The sequence below is a fragment of the Protopterus annectens genome, chromosome 8.part0 (assembly GCF_019279795.1).
Source record: "Protopterus annectens isolate FY-2018-M chromosome 8.part0, PAN1.0, whole genome shotgun sequence".
In the NCBI taxonomy this organism is placed as follows: domain Eukaryota; kingdom Metazoa; phylum Chordata; order Ceratodontiformes; family Protopteridae; genus Protopterus; species Protopterus annectens.
The window spans coordinates 1820707273-1820730425 of record NC_056741.1 but is presented as its reverse complement, the minus strand read 5'-3'; the positions used below and the strand labels follow the sequence as shown (position 1 = coordinate 1820730425).

General features: G+C 41.1%; 1 protein-coding gene across 1 annotated transcript in view; it reads left to right on the top strand.

Moving 5' to 3' along the window:
* LOC122808568 (ATPase family AAA domain-containing protein 2-like) overlaps window positions 1-14106 on the top strand; it is a 57824-nt gene extending 43718 nt beyond the window's left edge. Inside the window, exons 3-4 of the mRNA XM_044079524.1 lie at window positions 13623-13850; window positions 13960-14106. Coding sequence (XP_043935459.1) covers window positions 13623-13850; window positions 13960-14106 — 375 coding nt within the window. The remainder of the gene's footprint in view (window positions 1-13622; window positions 13851-13959) is intronic.
* The last annotated feature ends 9047 nt before the right edge of the window (window positions 14107-23153 follow it).

The window sequence follows — 23153 nt, the reverse complement described above, 5'->3', positions numbered from 1 at the left end:
AGTGGTGCACAGCAACAGTTATTCCGCTCCACAAAGGTGGAGCCATAACAGACCCCGGGAATTATCGCCCTATAAGCCTGACTAGCTTGGTCTGCAAGGCTATAGAGTGCATCATCATGGATCTCATTAACAGAGACATTGGGAACCACCAAACACTGGACCCTACCCAGTTCAGCTTTGTTAAGGGCATATAATGCCTCCTAAACCTGGTGGACTTCTTTGAGACAGTTACCAAGGCTATAGACGAGGGAAAAGTGGTCCACACAGCCTACCTACACCTCACAAATGCCTTTGACACCATTCACCATTCTGGTATTATAGACAAGCTCACCAGCCTGAACATAAACCCCTACATCATGAGATGAGTTGCCAACTGTCTCTTGGACAGAACCCACATGGTAAGAGTTGTTGGAGCTAGGTCTGACTCTAAACCGGTTACAAAGGGTGCTCCCAAGGGCTCAGTCCTAGGACCCCCTCCTGTTCGGCATATACTTTTCAGAGGTACAGGCAAGCACAGGAGGACTATGGCTGACCAAGTTCGCAGACGACTGCAAACTAGGGGCTATAATTGACTCTCTGGCTGACACAGACATCCTCCAAAAGAGTCTCACTGAGACACATACCTGGTGTCAAAACCATGGCCTCAAGCTAAATTCCAAAAAGTGCATAGTCATCCCCTTTGGAAAAAAGAAAGTACCCAGAAATTACCATATAGGTGGTAGCCCCCTAAATACGGAAAATAAAATAAGGGATCTGGGGACACAAGTAAATAGTAATCTCTCATTTGATAATCACATTGCCAAAATGGTTAGAAAATCCTTCTATGTGGCCCACCTAAGCACAAAAAGGTTTGCATCCAGATCAAAAGAGGTCATTGTGCCCCTCTACGCATCACTCATCAGACCCATCATAGAGTTTAACACCACATTTGGGATGTGCCTTACAAGACATCTGCAACAGCTGGAAAGACCACAGAAGTACCTCACCAAGAGGATCACTGGCCTCAAACAGATGCCCTATGCAGCTCGACTGAAGAAGCTCCAGGTGCACTCGGTTGCATACCACCTACTCAGACGTGATCTCTGCCTGACATACAAGGCCATGTCCAACCCAGAATTGATGGACATGCTCCACCTAAACAAAACCATATCCCCTCAAGCCACGCGCTCTAGGGATCTAAACCTCACCACAACAATAAATAGGATGTGCTGGAGGGATAGATTCCTGTCCCAGAGACTTCCCATGCTCTGAAACAAGATTCCAATCTACATTAGGCAAAGCTCCTCACTAACACTCTTCAAGAAAAACCTTGACGAATGGATGGGAAACAGGAAGTTTACCACGGGGATCACTTAAGTGGCTCTGCTGGACAGAAGCACAGGGAACTAATCTAAGGGGCAGCAAAAGCCAACACATTCTGGCTAGGCTTATAAATGCCTTTGGGCAGATAGCCTAGTACATACCTATGAACCTGTGAGCCTATGCACTGTGCATGCATATGAGAATTGCATTCCTATGCTTCCACAGTACATCAGCGCAGTACAGGTGAAACAATGGAGAAAAGAGAATCTCTTTGTTTTTTTTTTATTTTAATGTTTGCCTAAATGCACAAAAGAAGCTTATAAATAAAATGTAGCTTCTCACACCCAGCAATATACCATAAAACACACAGAGTTAAAGTAAAAGCTGGCTTTTAAAATGTAGAGGGAATGTATTATAAATAATATCATGGAAAACAGGAGCGCATCCAAAAGTGTGTGTGTAGTAATGAGCCCTACTGTGATTCCTTGAGACTTGTAATAACTGTGGGAAGCCTTAGTAAGGCAGGGTGTAGTACTGTAATATGCTCGCTTTGAAGGCAAGCAGTGTTATAGTTGGTGTAGCTGTAGTATCATGCTATATACAGTGGCAGCACAGAAATACATGGAAAATCAGGTAAGTTTCTGTTTCTTTAGTTTAGTTTTGCAGAACATACTTATTTTTCTTGTAATGTACTTTCCCCCCAGTATATATCAATATAAAGTCTGCCTGCTCAGTGGTACTTCAGCGGCCAGACTTTTTTCTGTTAGTATATGCTCAAATTACAATGGGCATGTTGGTTGGGCTATCCAATTTGCATGCTCTTGTTTGAATAATAATTAGCAGTCATTGTATAATTTACAGTTCATCCCTAAATTTAACAATGTCAACAAAATTCGTCTTTCTGTGCTACTTTTTCTCACAAAGCCATTATTTCACATGCATATTTCTATACCAACTGGGATTAATGCTTTATAGCCTCCCATTAATCACTAATTTCAGTGTTGTTGGTCTTATTCCTGATCCTCTCCATTTCCAAACACCAATCTCTGGTTTAGGTGTAAGGTATTCCTGTTTTTTTTAGCTCATGTGCTTTTTTCTGTCTCTCAAGTACTTTTCTGTGAGACAAAAGAAAATACTTCACTGACAAAAATTTCTCTGTGGGTTTTTTTATCAGAAGAATCTGAAGTACATTCTTCTTCTGAATGCTGGCTCACCCTTTGTTGGACAAGCATTTTTATTTCCTCCTTTACCTGTCCTGCATCAAAAGAATATCTTTGGTCCTCCAGGAAAAACATTCTGAAGAGAGCTGGATACAGCAGCTTGAATTCGGCACCCCCTGGTTGCTGGGATAAGATTCTTTTCTGCCTGGTGCTCAGTGAATAACCATTTTCCACAAACATTCTGTTATCTACATTGTGGTGCAGTGGTGCACCGGTTAGCATTGTCATCTCACAGTGTATATAGCCTCACACTGTGTATAGCATGAGACTACTGCTACGCCAGCTACAACACTGCTTGTCTTCAAAGCGTTGTCATCTCACAGCAAGAGAGGTTCTCCAGTTCAATTCGCAGCTGGGGTGACTCATTTGTGGAGTCTGCATGTCCTCCCTGTATTCATGTGGGTGGGTTCCTATTAGATGACCAAAGACGCATTCTTTCGAATATGTCTTGGTCGAACTTGAAAAGATGAAAAGGCAAAATGATGAAGCGCCATATAAGCAAATTCTTTCCCTGGGAAAGAAATTGCTTGGCCGCGTCCATTACTTTGCTGTTTTTGTCACTGTAGTGTGATCTCGGAGTTGGTATATTTAAGTGGGGGGGTGTGAGGGGGGCAAAGCCCCCCACTTTATGTTATGTTTTAAGTGATTTTTTTTTTTTTTTTTTGGAACAGCGATTTTTTTCACTTGGAAAAAAAATCGCTGTTCTAAGCGTTCAAGTTTGTAAGCGTTCGCTGGGTCTATATTAGAATCTCGAAAGGACAAAACCACGTATGCTCATATCAGTAAAAATGGAAAACATTGAACTCCTTATTGTGGGGGGCTGTGCCCCCCATACCCCTCACTAACTATATATTCCAACTCCAAGAACACACCACAGTGAGGAAAGGGCAAATATACCACTCTCCACTGTACCGCGATCCCAAAAGACCCCCTTCGATGTCCACTGTTTTCGCTCATATGAGCATTCGCGGTTTTGTCCTTTCAAGATTCTAATATAGAACTGCTTTTGCTTACATGGGATCGATGAGTTCAATGATTTAATATAGACCCCACGTGGGTTTCCTTCGGGTGCTCCAGTTTCCTAATTTCAAAAGATGTGCATCTGGAGCATTTCTCCCTGGGCCTCCACTGAAAATGAGCTCTGCCTAGTCAGGCATTCCTGGTAAGCAAATGTTAAATAAAATAAATAAATAAAAATAAAATCTACAATTTTTAATACCTTTCCTTTCTACCACAATTGTGTCAGCATCTTTGCTAACGTATGTCTTGGCTGCTTTCTTATGGCCAGGTATGGAGCATACTCACAATGTGCCTTTACAATTAACAAGTCTTGCTGGGGAACACCAGTCCCACTGCTTATTTGTACTTTTATAAAATTGATATCATCTGTTCCTTACAGTTTCTCTGAAACAGCAGAAACTCTTAGCCCGTCACTGTGCTCTGACTATACTCTACTTTTTGAAACTGCTCTTCATGAGAAGACACATGTTCAATCGTACTTGTCTTCATTTAAACCTCTGATTTTTGCAGTTTTATTCATTCATTCATCTGAATAGCTGTTTAAAGCTTCTTCTGTTTTTCCAGCATTTTGTTATTTGACATGATGTATTCCATCATTGTTTCATTTATTTTAAACACCTCTAAATGTGGTAATATGCTTCTGGAGGTATATAAGTTTCAGTATATATTTTGGAAGAGTAAGGTGATGGGAAGTGGTTTCAGTAGGTGTATAAAAGTTAGGTGAAGATGGTGTCAGCACTTTCTTCCAGCCTTTATTGACCACTGGGAGCTTTTACTTTGTCGTGGTTTAGCTGTGGTAGTATTGGTTTCAATTTTTTTCTGGTTTGGTGCTTTTATTACATGAATCCCATTGGCTGAGGGCGAGGCAGTGATAGAGCCATTAATGGACCTGACAGTGTATTCTACACCTTCAGTGAATTAAACTGGCTTATTACAAATTTTATTGGCATCAATGACTGATATTCAGAAGACTTTGAAAGTCTTGGTGTCCAAACAGAATGTTGATGGTGAAGTATCTCATAGTTCCAATGACGAGAAAACAACAGTGGTTGATTTAAACATTTGAGAGCAAGGAACTGATATCAGAACTCCAAGTGGTAATGATTTAGGACATTTACAGTATAGTAACATTCGTTCAGTTCTTGAGAATAAATATGATCCATTCATGAGAGCGCATTATAAAATTACAAGGGTCAAGACTGAGAAATATCATAATAAATGTGATAAACTTTGTAAATTGTTGAAAAAATATTGGTCTCTCAATTTAGAAAACTGGTACTTTGAGAGATACATAGAACTTGCGAAAGTACTTCAAATGCCCTAAAGGAATAACTACAATCAATCATTTTTTTGGTGAGTTAACCAACTTGTTTAACAATACAATTTTGCAGTTGTTAAAGCTGTTAATGAGTAACAATGACAAAAAAATGACAAACTTTAAAGAGGAAATTTTAAAGGTAGATGAGGAAGTGAGTGCCCTATCCGTGAACTTCATCCAGGAAGAAACTTATGAACAAATATTAAAAGAAGTGGAACAACATGAGAATGAAGTAATTGTACGTAAACACAACAAATTGTTTAGGGATGTCACCGCCTATGAAAACAACACAGCTTTTAAATCCTTTGATCCAACACATCACAGTAAAAATAAGAATTTGTTGGGTGTTCAGACTAATAATGTACGGAATAATGTGCAGACCACCTTAAGAAGAACTTGGGCCAACACACATAATTACAGGAAGAACAGCCAATCAAAACCCTCTACTACGATGAAGTTTTTTAGAACAGAAGGTAACAACAAACCTCCTTCAGATGTAGTAGTTGAAAGTGTTACAGAGGAAGAACTATGAACCACAAACGAGGTAGCAGGCAACACTACAAGTCCTGGAGGAAATGTAAACGGGGCAAGACCAACGTTTTTTTTACCGAAAAAAGACAACAAGGTAACAAGAGTGAGACCTGTGAGAAGAAGAGGGCAGACAACTTCGGATTCGTCAACTGATGAACTGTAAGGTACAATACTAACATTTTCAACATCATTAACTTGTCAGACGTTAGTTTAACTGATGAATAAGTTCATGTATTAAATTATGGTTTTAATTTTTTACCAACCAGGAGAGCGGAATTTATTAAGACGGTAGTGGATTTTGAACAGTATACATGTAAACTAAATTTAGAATATCTGTTAAAATATGTAAAAAGGGATAATGGTAGGTTTGTTAAGCCTTCCTGTTTTACACCTATGTTACATCAAACAATCAGTGTGTTTGAGGAGATGTGTTTACAGGACCTAAGGGTCACTTAAACGATAACAAGAGAAAATGGTATGATAATTTAGCCGGTGTGAAATGAAAGGCATTAAAAGAATTGAGAAGCAAACACAACCTAAGGTTCATGAAAAGTGATAAAGGTGGTAATATAGTAATCATGAACACTGAACAGTATAAGAACAGCGTGTTAAAATTATTAAATAACAGTGATGAATATTGACTGGTGAATGTAAGAGAGATTTCAGGTTGTTGTCAACGTATTCATACTTTTTTGTACAATGCTTTAATGAATGAAGAAATGGATATAAACATGTACAATTTTTGTCTAATAGAGAAACCTAAGGTTGGTGTATTATTTGGCATCCCAAATGTTCATAAAGATCTTGTGAACCCTCTGTTTAGACTGTTAGTTTCTTCCCCACATTCCATAACAGAGGGTATTGCTTTGGTGATAGATTCCATTTTAAACCCCTTGGTACAAAGTTTATCATCCTAGTTGAAAGATTCATGGGACTTTTTGGATAAACGGAGAAAGTTCCTTTTTGAGTTTGAGTTTGACAGTAGTAAACATATGATACTTACGGTTGACATAGTTTCATTGTTTACTAGTATTCCCCATTCAGATGGTGTGGAGGCTGTGAGACAATTTTTATGTGAAAATACATCTTCAGGACAATACAAAGTTAATTTTTGTGCAATTTGATAGAAATAGTGTTGGAAAATATTTTTTTTCCTGTTTAATGGGGTTTATTACAAACAACAAAAAGGGGTGGCGACAGGATCTCCAGCAGCACCAGCATACGCTAATACTATGACGGCACGGTGGGAGACTACCACCCTTACAGAATTGAAACAAAGATACAAAATATATTATTACACCAGGTTTGTAGATTTATTTTTCATCATTGAGGGAACTGAATGTGATCTGGAACATTTCATAGTAGATATTAATGACAAGTCACAATTTTTGAAATTTGTTAAAGGTGATTGTGGTCACAGTGTAAATTTTCTAGATGTCTCTTTGAAATGGGGGGAAGAGACAAAATTGTTTGATAGTAGGATACATCGAAAAGAAACCTTTACAAATGGATACTTGCGCCACAAAAGTAATCATCCACCCTTTGTTAAGAAAAATATATCAAAGGGGCAATATATACGTGCAAGTCAGATGACTACCAAGGACTCGGACTTGCTAGATGAGTTTGGTTTAATAACAAATATGTTTTTGAATAGAGGGTATGATAATGAATATCTCAATTTTTTAAGTCAAGATATTTTAAAGAAGAGAAACACTTTATACTCCCCTATTTTAAGAGTGCCTTTTATAAACAATAGGGCCAATCACAATGAAGATAATGGAAGAAATGGTGCAGTTTCTACCTTGGATATGACCATATAGTGTCCCTTTATTAGAAATATAGTACACAAAATTGGAAGATTTAGGAAAGAAATGCTGATTTAGTTAAGTAATAGGTGTTAAACTAACTTTGTCTATAGGAATAATTACAATATTAAACAATTGTTAGAGAAAGATCATATTAAGTGTCCACAAGTATTTAAATACTCTAACAAAAGGGTAGGGATGTACAAATGTGGTCAGTGCAATGTTTGCAGGCATGTTTTGGAAAGTCCATATATTATGTTAAATCACATTAAACATACTCTTAAAGTTCCAGGACATCTAACCTGTAAAACAAAAGGGGTGGTTTATATCGGTCTGTGTAGTGAGTGTGAAGCATTTTATGTAGGGATGACCACACGCACCCTTATGGAATGTATGAGGGAACATGTTTATAGTATTAAAACCAAGGATTCAAAAAATGCATTATTTAAACATTCCTTAGAGTGTGACAAACACAAGAAAATTTTAGTTTCAATATTGGAAGTAGAAAATTCTGACTTAAGGGGTGGTGATTTTAAAAATTATTTAGAATGGAAAGAAACAGTGTGGCAGTTGAAATTGGAAGCAGTTAAAAACCTGGTTTGAATGAAACCATCAACATTGTGTTTTTTAAAATATAGGAAATTAAAAGTGAGAAAAACATGAGAGTACATGTTTATTGTAATAATATATTGTTTTATAGTGGATCACCACTGTGTTTTATAGTGAGTAAGACCTGTGTTTTTAAATGTTAATTGGTTAATTATTGAGGTTGTATATATGAAGGAGTGGATAACGTTTTATGTGTATTCTGAAGAAGTCAGTTTAGACAAAAGCATGGAATAAAATTTGTGTAAGCTAAAGACGGTGTCAGCACTTTCTTCCAGCCTTTGTTGACCATTGGGAGCTTTTACTTTGTTGTGGTTTAGGTGAAAGAATGATGGAGAGATGTTGGAGTATAGTGAACTTAGCACATGGGTATAGAAATATTTGGGGAGATTGTTGGAGAGCATGACATAAAGACACAGTGATAGGAGGAGGCCATAGGTAACTGTATTAAAAGAAAGGGAATTGCACAAGATGGAGTATACTGAAGTGAAAATGGGAAATGAGAAGGGGAGACAGGTATTACAGCGGCTGGTGGCTTTAAGATTTGGGGTGGATGTTGAAGAATTGGGTTACTGCAGCAGTGCATCACCCCCCCCCAGAACAGCCTTAACAATGTGTGCTAACTCTAACCCTAACCTTGCCTCTAACCCCAGCCCTGCACCTTACCTTACAAAAAAATTCTTTCCATAACACTAACACTCAGACACATTTCACATACACTAGCAAACATACCCAATATTAAATGTATCTCCTTTCTTAGTGCTTACTCTGAGCCAAGCCTGCGTACACAAACACACATTCACCTTTACCCCTAATGCTGAAACTTTAGATATATCAGAAAGTTTTGGCTTTAAAACCCAATTCCATACTTACTGTAAACACAAGCACTCAATCTTAGCCCTTACAACAGCTTCAGCACTTGACGACAAGTGTTTTCAGTGAAATTTCCAAAGCACTTGGTTTTATCAATGAACTACTTATTAAAAAGAGTGAAGTGCGCCTGTGTAAATATATGTCGTATTACAGCATGACTTTAAAGAGAGGTGTTCTACTAGTAAAGACTCAAGAGAAGAGCTCTGTTTATGGTTCTCCCTGTGGGGGTTCTCTTTCTCTGAGAATATTGCTAGAATGTCCCAGTGTTTTCAGTGGGAGAAAACTGAGGTTTCTCAGTCCCTCAGAACATACTATGAGTTTTTACAGAAGGATTTTCCAGAACCTACATCCATTCCTCCTGGCCCATCTGCTCTTACTTCTACAGTTTTCTGTCTTACTGCCTGCAGTTTTCCTGATATTCAGACAGCTGTCCCTAAAAAGGCAGATAGAATGTATAAAGTTCCTCAGTCTTTTAGATGTTTATACACTATTCCCAAATCTGACCCAGCAGCTATACCCTTAGCTGACTTCAGTGTTGCTAACCACTTAGTTAATTCCAATCCTACCCTTTCTAATAAGGATGGGAAACTATTATATACTTCTGCAACTTTGATTTTCAGAATTTTAAATCATAAGGCTCATATGTTAAAATTTGTTCTGACATATTATGAAAGTATGAGGAATGATTTATCTACAGTTTCTTCCTGTGAAGAAAAATCTGTTTTAAGTAAATTAGTTTCTTCCATTGCATGTCCCAACTTATTGTTTGCAGTGTGTGTATGATTCTGTTGATACTTTTTCCACTTGGCTGCATTCTCAGAAACTCCCAGATGATGTTAACTGAGATTTTAAATTCTCCCCCAGAGAGAGATTTAGTGTTTGGACCCTCTGCTGCAGAGGTGATTAAAACGTGTGATGAAAGGGGCAAGTTGACCAAGGAATATCAAGACTTTTCAGCTTCCTTTCCCAAAGTGTCCAATGGATTTTCTTTCTCCTCATCTAACTATGACAAAAAAAAAAATAGAATAAACAGTCTCAACAGAATTCAGGTAAATAGACATTTAAGAAGACATGGCAAGGGGGTTCCAAAAGTAAGTCTCAAACCTCCCAAACCAAGGAAAGTCCAACAAGTCTGAATGACTGTTCAAGACACCTCAAGACTCCATCCTAATCCTAGCCTCTTTTATTTTCCAGAAAGTCTGACTCTCAATTTTTCTGTTTCGCAATAGATTCTTTCAGATAAATGCATTCTGAAAATCATTCATTAGGGTTACAAATGACATTGGGAGGAAATTCCTCCTTTCCCTGGGGGTCATTGCTCATCCTGCAAATTAGACTCTTTTGTTTCCACCTGTTTTTCATTACCTGTTATTACAAAGAGTGATAAAATGAGTTCCTCCTTCCGAGGTGGGGAAGGGGTTTTATTCAAGTATGCTTCTAGTGCCAAAGAAAGAAAATGCCTGGAAGCCATTTCTGGAGTTTGCGATAGTGCCCACATTCAAAGTAATGTCACTTCAGTACCTCTTACCTCTTCTTCCTCTTTCAAATTTCCTGGTAACACAAGATCTAAAAGATTCTTACCATCCCACCCCTATTCATCCAGACTTCAGGTGTTTCTTAAGGGTTTGTGTGCCTGGATCCCATTCTCAGATCTCTGCCTTACCCTTTGGACTATCCACTGCATTAAGAGAGTTCACAAAGTGTATAGCACCAATTATAGCTCATTGCAGGCTACAGGGTATCTACCTTTTTTCCATTTTTAGATGACTTTCTAATCTTTACAGAGTCTTTTTCAAAATGTCAGGAATCCCTCTCTTGGGTTTGAGACTTCCTGCACAAGCTGAGAATCCAGGAGAACATTCAAAAGTCTTTCTTGACTCCCACACACAGGATCGTGTTCTTGGGGTGTCAACTAGACACCTCAGTTCAAAAAGATTTTCAACCATGGGAAACAATAGAGCTTTATTTATATCTATTTCTAAGGTTTTCCACACTGAGTTGGGTCACTGTATGGGAGTACCTCAGGATTTTGGGTCTCATGGCATGTATGATTCTCATGATACCCCTTTGGAAGACTTCAAATGAGAAAGATACAGTGGTATCTGAAATTTCTTTTGTCCCAGCATTAACACCCTTTATTTTTTCAGGTCTCAGTACTGGGATTATCAGAAGATACTTTTCTTTTTGGTGGAGAGAACAGTTATCCTTAAATCCAGGTCTCCCCTTTTCCCTCCCTGCTCCAAAGCAGTCAGTCAACACAGATGCTTATAACTTTGCATGGGGTGTGGGATACCAAGAACAGGTGCAAGCACATGAATATCAAGGAGATAGTTGCCCTGATCAAGGCACTCAATTATCTGAACCACCTTTGGCTCCCAGAACCTCTTCAAGTAGTTACAGACAATACCGCAATCATGTGGTACACCAACAAACAAGGGGGGAACAGGTCATACACCCTTTGCAGACTAGCCATGTTAGCTTGGGATATAGTTTCACTCACTCTACAAACATCCTATATTCTGTCAGAGCAAACCATGTGGCAGAAAAGCTCTGAGCAGGACCAGAGCAGATCTTCACAAATGGAAACTAGATTGGCGTCTTCCAGGATTTGCTTGATCTGTGGGAAGTTCCTTAAGTAGACCTTTGCCTCCTCACTGAACAATCAGCTTTGAAAATTCTGTTCCAGGACTCCATTTAAGAAGACCTGAAAGACACATGCCTTTTCTTTTCTTTGGACAGGAATGCTTCTGTATGCCATTCCACTAATATCCAGGGTACTTCTGAAGACTAAGAAGGAATCTCCCAAGATCATTGTGATGACTCCCTTCTGGCTCAGGCAACTGTGGTTCTCCCTTCTTTTGGAAATGGCCAGAGACAAATATTATAAGCTTCCTCACTTAATGGACCTACTCATACAAGAACAGGGGTGTTTGATACACACCACCATCAATCATCTTCAACTGACTGCCTGGATAATGGAGTCTTAATTTCTTTTAGGCACCTGTTTTCTGAGGATGTGCAGTAGGTACTAATGGAGGCAAGAAACATATTAGCAAATGGAAAAGGTTTTCGACTTGGTGCGAACAACATAACCAGCACCCATTCAGGGTTAGTTGTTATCTGATTATGCAATATTTGTGTGAGTTACTATTCTATGGCCTTTATCATTCCTCTATCAAGGTTTATTTATTGGCCATTTCATCATGTCTGCCCATGGATCCTCTTTTTCAAGGAAATTTCATGTCAGAAATGTTCTTGAAATGGGTTTTGCATAGGAGGTCTTCAAGTAAACTGGTGGCCCCTTCTTGGGATCATAATTTTGTGTTAGAGAAGCTAACACTTACTCCATTTGAATCAGCTAATTTGATTGACTTGAGGTTCTTAACATGGAAAACAGTTTTGCTAATTGCTTTGACCTCTGCAAGAAGGGTATCTGAGATGCAAGCTCTTACTGTGAGTCAACCCTATCTCTTTTTCCATATGGGCATGGATTCTTTGAGAAATACTCCTTTTATGCCTAAAGTATTATCTGAGTTTACTTTACACCAAGCTATCCATCTCTCTGTTTTTTCCTGAATCTAAAAATGAGGGAGAAAGGATACTCCATACCTTGGATGTCCACAGATAATACAGGTACTATCCTGACAAAAGAAAATCTTTCAGATCTTCAGATCAATTGTTCGTTTCTTGTGAAGGTGAGAAAAAGGGACAGACTGTGTCAAAACAGGTTATTTCCAAATGGCTGTCTAAGGCTATTACCTTTTGTTATACTTACTATTACAAATCTATTCCAGGCAGGGACAAGGCCCACTCCGTCAGGGAAGTGGCTTCAACTATATCTCATCTTTATGGAAAGGGCTGGAAAGTAGTTTAGAAGCTGCTACGTGGTCCTCTGTAGATACTTTTAGAAAACACTTAAGTTGGATTTCTTCTCTAGGTCTAGATCAAGCTTTGCTAGGATCATTCTCCAGGTGCTCCTTGACCCTTATCCTTCCTCCTCCCAGAGACAATTATCTGTGGTAATCTACCCATATAGCCTAGACTACTGCAGCAGTCATCAATTTGGAAAATATAAAACACTTATTTAAGCTGAACTTACCATAACAGTAGATGTTTGAATGATCACTGCTGCAATATATACACCCTCCCTCCATTCCCCCTGTTTTTTGGTGTGTTTTTTATGTCGGGGTGTAGACATTTATTTTTTCTTATTCCTATCATTGTCTTACAGGGCTCAGCCTCCCACTCCTTGCTGGCAGGAAAGCTCTGAATGGCACTGTGCCCAAATTTGTCTTTTAGTCAGCTCAACTTGATTTGCTTAACAGTTTGGGTGCATAGAAGGTGTTCTGAAGCCTTGGAAGATGACTGACTGTTATATCCTTGACAGGATATAACCCATGCAGTGAAGACTAATGCAGCACTGATCATTCAAACATCTACTGTCATGATAAGTTCAACTTACATAACTGTACTTTTTCAACAACCTTTTTGGTTATTGCTAATTTCTCTGAAACTGTATGCACTATTATGGATAGCTGGAACTCTTACTTTTGTCTTCCACTGTTTTCTATTTTCTGGCATTCCTCCTTCTCAAAGAGCTGTCTTCCAGTGTAAGGCTCTCTTAATTTAGCAAGTTTTATGTGGAGACAACCCACAGTATTATTTGCCTTTCACAAAGATGCATGCTATATGTATCTCATGCAGGGCACTGCTACCCTATCTGGAACTGTGCTGAGACAGTCAGGATTGCACTTGAAGTATCATGCATTGCAAGAACATCTGAGAGTATCTATTACTTTGAAGCATGTCTGCTCTGTTCCATTTATAATCCTGTACAGATTTGCCTGAAGAATTCTTGTGCACAGAGTGAGACCACCTAATTAATTTAATGAAATAAGTAAAAACAGCAGATCAACTGTTAGTGCAGTGTTTTTATCATTTTTTCAGGTTTTCCGTGCAGCTAAGAGGGAAGTACCAAGTATTTTGTACATCCCAGGTATTGACCATTTCTGGTACTCTGCATCACATACGTTAAAACTTGTGTTCAGAAGACTAGTACAAGAGATCGATCCCTCACTGCCACTTTTGTTACTAGCAACATGTGACTCAGATCCATATGTGCCACTTCCATTGCTGACAATACGTGATGCAGATGGTGATGAGTTACCACAGGAGGTAAGGTGCACTTTATTTCTGCACTACTAAATGTTTTCTGTTCTACTGAATCTAATCAGGCATGGTATGTACTTAATTTGCATTTTAAAACGTACTTTTTTGTCAACAGCTAACAGCCTCCTTCCCCGGCACAGAACACCCCTGCATTTTTAAGGTTGAGATCCCCAGCAAAGAAGACAGAGAAATGTTTTTCCGGCTATTACTCGGACTACCTGAACTACCTTCAGTTAGCAAAACAGGTTTGTCTGTAATATAGTTTAGCAACAACACTTTGTAGATGTATGGCGAGTAAATGATAAACTCTTCCTGCAGAAGAAAACTGAAAAAGAGTGAAATAATCCAACCATACAATGAATGCATTTAAGATACTCCTGAGTAAAGAGTGGAAGAATGAATACTTAGTTCCATCCCCCCCAGGGAAGATTACTGCATACAACCCTGTCCAGTCCTGACTGTTGAGTAATAAGAAGTTATGTTCTTACCATAATGTTCCATGTTAGTTGTCTTCTTCTTGCCTTCTTTCTTGCTGGATGGGTTTGGAGCCGATCCTCGGCTCCGACTCGGCCTATACTATAGCTCGAGAGCTATTTTTACCAGCTCGAGGCAGCCCTATAACCCACAATACCATGCGCTAACTCCCCAGATCTTGTTTGGAAGCTAAGACATAGTATAAATATAATATCATAATATCATAATCCTCATTTGCAAGTACGGGCTCCCTGCTAGTAACATTAAGGATACTGGGAAACCGTAACATGTTATATCTCCAGAAATGGAAGGACTCAGAGACCTGAAGTCTATCCAGGCTAGGGGGCAGGAGGGAGGATGTAGAAAGAAGGCGAAGAAGACAACTAACATGGAACGTTATGGTAAGAACATAACTTCTTAATGTTAAGTTGTCATTCTCGCCTTCATTCTTGCTGGATGGGACAGCATCCCTAGCATCTTAGTCCTGGGTGGCTCAATGGAACAGACTCCTGAGTACGGTGGAACCAAAGTCAGCTCTATTTCTGGAAGCTATATCAAGTCTGTAATGGGCAATAAAGGTATGTTTGGAAGCCCATGTAGCTGCTGCACATATGGCATCTAGTGGTAACCTTGCTTGAAATACCGTTGATGCTGATAGTGCCCTGGTTGAATGAGCCTTAGGCCTAGACGGAAGTTGCCTGTGTCTCAACTCATAGACAAAGGTAATAATAGATGTCAACCATCTGGAAAGAGTAACCTTCGATACCGGAAGCCCTTTCTTTCCTGCAGCATAAGATAGAAAGAGCTGGTCTGACTTTCTGAGTTGTTTTGTCCTGTCTAGATAATACCGTAATTGGCGATGAACATCTAATGAATGTAATTTCTGTTCAGCCCTGTTGGCATAGTCTGGGAAGAAGACAGGCAAGTCAATGGAGTGGTTTAGATTTGTTTCAGAGGACACTTTCGGTAGGAAGGAAGGGTTTGTTCTGAGAGTTACTCTGTCTTTGTGAAAGACCAAATAAGGGGGACGGACCAACAAAGCTTGAAGTTCCGATACCCTTCTGGCAGATGTTATGGCTACTAAAAACAGAGTTTTCCAAGAAAGAAGCTTGAGGGAGCAAGAAGCTGCAGGTTCAAAGGGAGGCAGAATCAATGAGGTTAGAACTAAATTCAAATCCCATTGTGGAGGTGGATCTTTAACTGGAGGTCTAAGCAAAAAGATGCCCTTGAGGAAGGCTTTACAAAGTTTGTGGGACATAATATTTGCTTCTGAGAGCCCAACATGAAAATTAGCAATGGCCGCTAATTGTACCCTGATAGTGGCCGACGATGACCCTGAATGAAAAAGCTCCGCCAGAAAATCTAGAACCTTATGAATGGGTGCATGGAAAGGATCTAGGGACTTAGTTTGTGCCCAGTGTGAAAAATGCTTCCATTTACTCGCATACGTCTTCCTAGTATTGGACTTATGGGAAGCTAGAATGATATCATGAACAGGAGGAGAAATAAGGGGAAGCCTGGCTAAGGCTGGAAGTGGAGCAACCAAGCTGTGAGGTTGAGGGAATGAAGAGACTGATGCAGCTTGCCCGTGAGATGGGTCAACAGATCCGGAAGGGGTTCCAGATGCCAAGGCTGTTCCAGTAGGTAACTGTGCAGAAATGGAAACCATACTTGTCGCGGCCAAAACGGGGCAATGAGGATCATTTTGAATCTCAATGCGGTTGCTTTCTGAATTAATTGGGGATCAATGGCAAGGGAGGAAAGGCATATAGAAGACCCCGGGGCCAATCGTGAACAAGAGCATCTCTGGGGGGATGGCCTGGTAGAGGAAAGAGTGTGAAGAAGTCAAGGCACTTGCTGTTTTGAGGAGTTACGAAAAGATCGCAGCAAGGCTGGCCCCACTTCTGAAATATTCTGTCTGCTACCGCTTGATTTAGAGACCACTCGTGAGGCATGAGGATAGTTCTACTCAATCTGTCCGCTATGACGTTGGACTTCCCGGGGATGTGCGTTGCTATCAGAAACCGTTAAGAGGAAATCGCCCATTGCCAAAGTCTGAGTGCTTCTCAACATAGGGGGTAGGACTTTGTTCCACCCTGCTTGTTTATGTACCACACTACAGACATATTGCCCATTTGAATTGCTATAGTCCCTGTGGGAAGAGAGCTCTGAAGGGCTTGCAACGTCAAAAGCACTGCCCTCATCTCCAGGACATTTATGTGCAAGTGGTGTTCTGATTGTTGCCATGTGCCCTGGACCATCCTGCCCTGATAATGCCCCCCCCACCCAATCAGGGAGGCATCCGTTGTCACCATGGCAACTGGGGGGGGGGCAAAGGGTCTGCCCTGAAAAAGCTGAGGGGAAACCATCCACCAGGAGAGATGATTCTTGCAAGAAGGGGTTATCAAAATATTGTGAGTCATTGGTAGCTGTTGAAAGGACCACAGAGAAAACAGCATCCACTGAAGGAGCCTCATGTGGAAGCGGGCTAATGGGAGAAGATGAATCACCACTGCCATGAGGCCTAACGCTTTCAATACTAGCTTGACTTGAACTCTGTTGGGCTGAAACAGGGACTGAACATTCCACCTTATGTCTGTCACTCTCTGAGGTGGTAATGTTGCAGACATTTCTGTGGTGTTTAATATGGCACCTATAATGTTTATACATTGACAAGGTGACAAGGAGGACTTTGCAAAATTTATAGAAATACCTAGACTGTTGCAAAGTTGAATAGTGTAATCCCTGGCCATTATAAGATGCTGCTTGGTGGTAGCGGAAATGAGCCAGTCGTCTAGATATGGAAACACCTGGAATCCTTTTTGTCTCAGGTGAGCCATGACCACTGCCTAGCATTTGGTGAACACCCGGGGGGCTGTGGTGAGACCAAAGGGGAGGGTTCTGAATTGATAATGACTGGCTCCCAGCCGGAAGTGGAGAAACCTCCTGGAGCGCGTGTGTATCTTTATATGATAGTACGTGTCCTGGAGGTCTAAGGAGCACATCCAGTTGTCTCTGCCCAAAAAGGGTAGAATGGACTGCAGTGTTACCATCCGAAATGTTGTCTTTTGTACAGAGTTGTTCAATCTGCTGAGGTCCAAAATGGGTCTCCAGTCTTTTTTGGTACCAAAAAGAATCTGGAGTAGATTCCGGATCCTAGCTGATCTGCTGGGAATGCCTGGATGACTCTTTTTGTTAAAAGCTTTTTTATTTCTAGCTGAGCCTGACCCCTTTGTGTGGGTGGTACGTCTGGTAGGGGTCTTGGCAGTTGTACCGGAGGGGAAGTGAAGGGAATTTTATAACCCTCGGATATGATCTTCTGTACCCATGTGTCTTGGGAGAGGGATTGCCAGGCTTCCGGGTACAGAGATAATCTTCCCCGACTGCCTCTGAAGGCGGACAGTTGGGCAGCTTCTCAGGGATGCTGAAAGGGCTGGTCAGGGAAAGATTCCCTGGACCCCTGGTTCTGTGGACCCCCTCTGCCCCTAGGGCGGCGTCTGTTATTATACAACCCTCTGCCTCTAGGGGGAAATTCACCACGTGCGGCAGGCGCGACTCCCTGTGGTTTGCGGAACCACATCTTTCCACCTCTCTGTCCCTTAGGATAAGGTCTAGAAGGTGTGGAAAAATGGACTCCCACGGCAGAGAGAGTCTTACCATCTTGCTCGCATCTGGTGAGGGTATTCTTCACCAGAGGTCCAAACAATTCTGAATCATCAAAAGGGGTGTTGGTGAAGGATGCCTTGAAGGGATCAGCAAAGTTACAGAGTCGCATCCAAGTGTGACATCTCAACGCAACACCTCTGCCAGCGGCCCTACTCGCTCCATCGGCTGCGTAAGAGATAAGCTGCATGGAGGAGTTAACAATGGAGTTCAGGGTGGCCAGCTGGGAGTTTATCTTGTCCTGATACCCTGCAACAGAAGGATCCTGTACCGTTTCACCCAGCTCCTTGAGCAGGTCTCTCTGAAGGCGGGTGAAATGACATAAATAGTTCAGCGATCGCATAGTAAAGGTCGCTGAAGCAAATGTCCACTTGCCATACCTGTCCATGGTCCTGGACTCTTTGTTAGGAGGATGAATGGGTACAGAAGGATCAGCCAATTCCTTCTTAGTGGCTGCTGCTACCACCATAGCATCAACTGAAACGCCTTTAGTGAGAAAGGACTTGTCCTCTGGTGCAGAAATAAATTTGGAAGGCCTCCTATGGGTAGATTCCATTGAATCAGGAGCTGCCCATGCCTTTCTAGCCACTACCTCCATTAGTGGGTCGAAAGGGGGAGACACCCAGGAGGTGGAAGGGTGAGATCCAAAAGCATCAAGGTAAACCGACTCGTCCTCGGAAGGTTTGAGAGTGGACCAATTTCCCCTCTGTTTTAGGATCTCTAGGATGTCTGAAAAAGAGACATCCTCAGAGGGGGGTCTGGGGGAACCCTGCGACTCATCCAAGTCGGTGTCTGATGTGACAGACTCGGGGGAGTCTATGTGCTTCCTCTTGCACTTTCTTTTCCTAGGGGGTTCCCCTGAAACTTCAGGGGAGCCCTCGGAAGAGGAGGAGACACCCAAGGTGGGTACCCTACGCTTCGGATCTCTGCTGTCAGATATAGGAGGGTGGCCAGAGACCGTAACAGGCACTGTAGAGGGAGGAGCTGCAGAACTTAACCTTGGAGTGGACACTGGGTCCAGCACGCTCCTCATCACCTCGAAGGCTCCCCTATCAGATACCAAAGGTAGTCCCGGCTTTGAAGAGACCAGAACCGTCCCCGGCACTGACAGAGAAGGCTCCGAGAATGATGTCGGGGCCGAACTAACCAGAGCCAAAACTCTGAGAGGGAGAGCGGGGTCGGACAAGGGTCTGATGCCACTCGCCCCCTCGGAGCCAACAATGGAGTCCCGGCACCCGGACCTCTCCACGGACGGAACCAATGAGGAGGTCGGAGCCAACGACACTGGAGCCGAAGGTGGGAGTATCGGCTCCGACGTGGGTAAGGTTACGGTTCCGACATACTCCGGCTCCGAACTCGAGAGGTGAGTCGGAGGAGGAATCGATGGCAGTACCGAAGGAGCCATGGTCTGGTGAGATGGGCTCTGGAGCATTTGGGCTAGTGCCTGAGATTTTATGAGCCTACTGACCACCCTCTCGATGTCGTGATCGGAGAGCTGGATGACCTAGATGAGTGAGTCCTATGACTCCGCTCCGATAGGAGAGGGGATCTCGGAGCTGATCGGATGAAGTCTATCGAGGGGGATCTAGAGTGCTTGCGTGCTGGGGTCGGCTCTGATGCTGGTTTCGGAGCGGATACCACTTTACCGACCTCGGATCCAGATGGAACCGATGTCGGAGCCATCTTGATAACACCAGCCCTCAACTCAGAAGCTGGAGCCGAGGGTTTGGCGGTTTTTGAAGACTTCCCCGAGCCAGACTTGGACGGGGAGTCATCAGGCTTTAACAAGCCCCTTAGGATGAGCTTATTACACCTCTCCTGCAGGACTCTTGAACTAAACCCATGACAGACGGAACAAGAGTCCTGCAGGTGTAAAGGCCCCAAGCAATAGACACAAGAAGTGTGACCGTCTGTCAGAGACATTTTCTGACAGCACGAGTCACACTTCTTGAATCCCGAGACCTTAGTGTCTTTGGACATAGTCCTAACCACAGTAAACACAGTCAGTCCACACACACACTCAACTTAAAATTAGGAAAGTTAAGGGAACTGACTAAAACCCACACACACAGACACTATAAGGGGTGGGGAAACTGAGGTAAAGCCCATAGGCCCAAAGATAAAAATTAACTAGAGAAGGGAGAAAGGGCTACAAAAGGGTGTACAGTTAGTAGGGACCTAAACAAGGGTAACTAACTGGAGAAACTACCTGAAATTTTAGTTAAATAGAATAAATCTCTTACTGACCTGAGCCGGTAAAAAAAGACAACCTCGCAGCAAAGCGGCAAACGAGATCTGGGGAGTTAGCGCATGGTATTGTGGGTTATAGGGCTGCCTTGAGCAGGTAAAAATAGCTAAATCCAAATGATGTCCCAATCCAGGGCTAACAAGAAGTAACCACACCGAACAATACAGACCACTGCTAAAACGAATCCACAGAAGGCAGGCAGTTGTAGAAACACTTCTTTAATACGAACAGACTAAGCACTTTCACCAAACACACTTTGGCATCTTCAGAGTCAAATATTCTAATGCAAAGGCAAGACTTATATACTCACTGATTACAATGATTAAATAATTAACTAAATAATTGTTCAATCATCTCTTAAACACACACATACCACTCAGTAATACTCAAAAATGTTACATACAAATATATATAAAATTATATATATATATAAATATAAATATATGCTAAACTTATTACAACCTAACCAAATATAATATTTAAGGTGTAAAAATATTATGCAATGAATGAAAATAAAAATAAAAATACATGAAAATAAAATGAAAAAATAAAATTAAAATATGAAATAAAGAATATATACTAATACATAAAAAACCCAAATTAACTCTATATAATACCATATAATTCATAATCATTGTACACAAAAACCATATATACATCCATACATATAAAATCATCTAATTTCATATAATGTATAAAGAATACAATATAGACCTTGATCTTTGACTTTGTAAATATAACAATTCACTGTGCATACCATATCAAATAAGATTTCTGCCTCAAAGCTGGCTTCAAGGAAACACAATCATTTAAGCCAGGCTGCTTCAAAGCATTCAGCCTAAGCTGCCATTCCGCTTCAAGAAGAGCTACCCGGTTCCCAATATCACCACCCTGATCAAAGACCACCCAGTCAATAATGAAAAACACAAACTTCTTAAAACCAGAACATTTGACGGAGTGCAAGTATAGGGCATTGTGCACATCTTTAATCCTCAAACTTCTCACATGCTGTAACACCCTATCCCTTAACCTACGCGTCGTCATTCCAATGTAAAATGCATCACATGATGCGCAGGAAGCAATGTAAACAACATTTTTACTGTTGCAGTTACAAACCCCCGGACAACCCAGAGTACGTCCAGAGTTGGCCACACACACATACGGCCCTTCTGCTATAAACCTACAAGCCCTACATGCTCCACACTTACTCATCATGGACTTAACAAATCTAGAATTCCTTTCTAATATGTTCTTCAAATTGGGTCCCTTACTGAAAACAATGGAAGGTTTAGATCCAATAATATTCTTTAATTCTGGACTTAAAATGTTGTCCCACAAACTTCTCATCACACTACACATCTCAGAGGCTTTTTCACTAAACTGTAAAACAAAGACGGGGTCATACCCAAACTTATCTTTTTCCTTTTCTCCTTCACTTATCATCTCCACATCATTGGGTTCCACCAACCCATCTAAACCCCTATGATTCCTCAAAATAGGGGAATAATTTGTTCTTCTCCCTTTGTATACCTCCTTCTTGGTTTTCCGTAACAAACTCAATGGATAACCACGATCCAATAACATCCCTATAAGAATGTATATCTCCTTCTTGAACATCACCTCATCACTAACCAATCGTGATACGCAGACCATCTATCCTTTCGCCACCTCTTTCTTCTGATGAAAGGGATGGCAACTGTTGAAATGTAATAGTGAATTGGAATAGTTCTCCTTCCTGTAAATAGTACTTAACAAACCATCACCATCCTTGATGATGGTGATGTCCAAAAAATTAATACTGTCCCTACTCCAAGTATGAGTAAACTTCAAGAATTTAGTGGTCCCATTAAGGTAGTTAACAAATTGAACAGCCTCTTCCTCATCACCCCCCCACAAAATGAGCAAATCATCAAGAAATCTATTATAAAGCACTATTTTGGAATGAAATACTGATGCAAACACAAATTCCCTCTCCCAAGCCAACAAAACTAGATTGGCAAAGGTCGGTGCACACTTGGCACCCATTGCCACTCCCGAGCACTGCTTGAAGTACTCCCCCTCAAACTTCATGAAATCGTTAGACAAAACCGTATCCATCAAACTATACAACAAATTTATCCTGCTTTTGTCAATTTTACCACTCAAATTTAAACTTTCAAAAAACATGTCAAGTCCCTCACTATGAGGAATCACTGAAAATAAACTAACTATATCAATGGTAAGAAAACTATATGCACTACTCACCACTTCTACCTTCCCCAACCTTTCCAAGCAGTGTCAGGAATCTCTAAGGATGTGCTCCACATCCTGAACTGCTGGTTTTGCATGTACATCCACAAAGGAAGCCAAAGGCTCAGTCTTGGAACCCTTGGCAGATACTATCGGACTAAATGACAAAGGATTCACCCCTTTGTGCACTTTGGGAATCCCAAAAATGCATGGCAAAATCGGGTACCTAACCTGCAAATAATCAAACTTATCTTCACTGATCTCTCCCTGAAACAGAGCATCCATCAAAAACAGGTCAATCCTTTTATAGGCTATATTGACTTCATTCAAAGACACTCTACAGTAAACAGTATTGTCATCCAATAATTCCATCATGGCTGCCAGATAGTCAATCCTGTACATAAGCACCATCCCCCCGCCTTTATCAGGCTTCATACATCTAGTATTGTTGGCAACCCTCAAATCAGACAAAATCAATCTCTCCTCTTCATCAATATTATCTTCCCACAAATACTTCTGGAGACAAATTCTCCTAAACTCACTTTCGAGCATCCTCTCCAAGCTCAAAATTTCCACATTGTGTGGAGGGATGAACAAACTCTTCCTTTTTAAAGATAAAGCCCCCTGAACAGGGCCTCCCACATCAAATGGATGTTCACCTCTAAAATACAACTTGAGATCAATTCTTCTCAGGA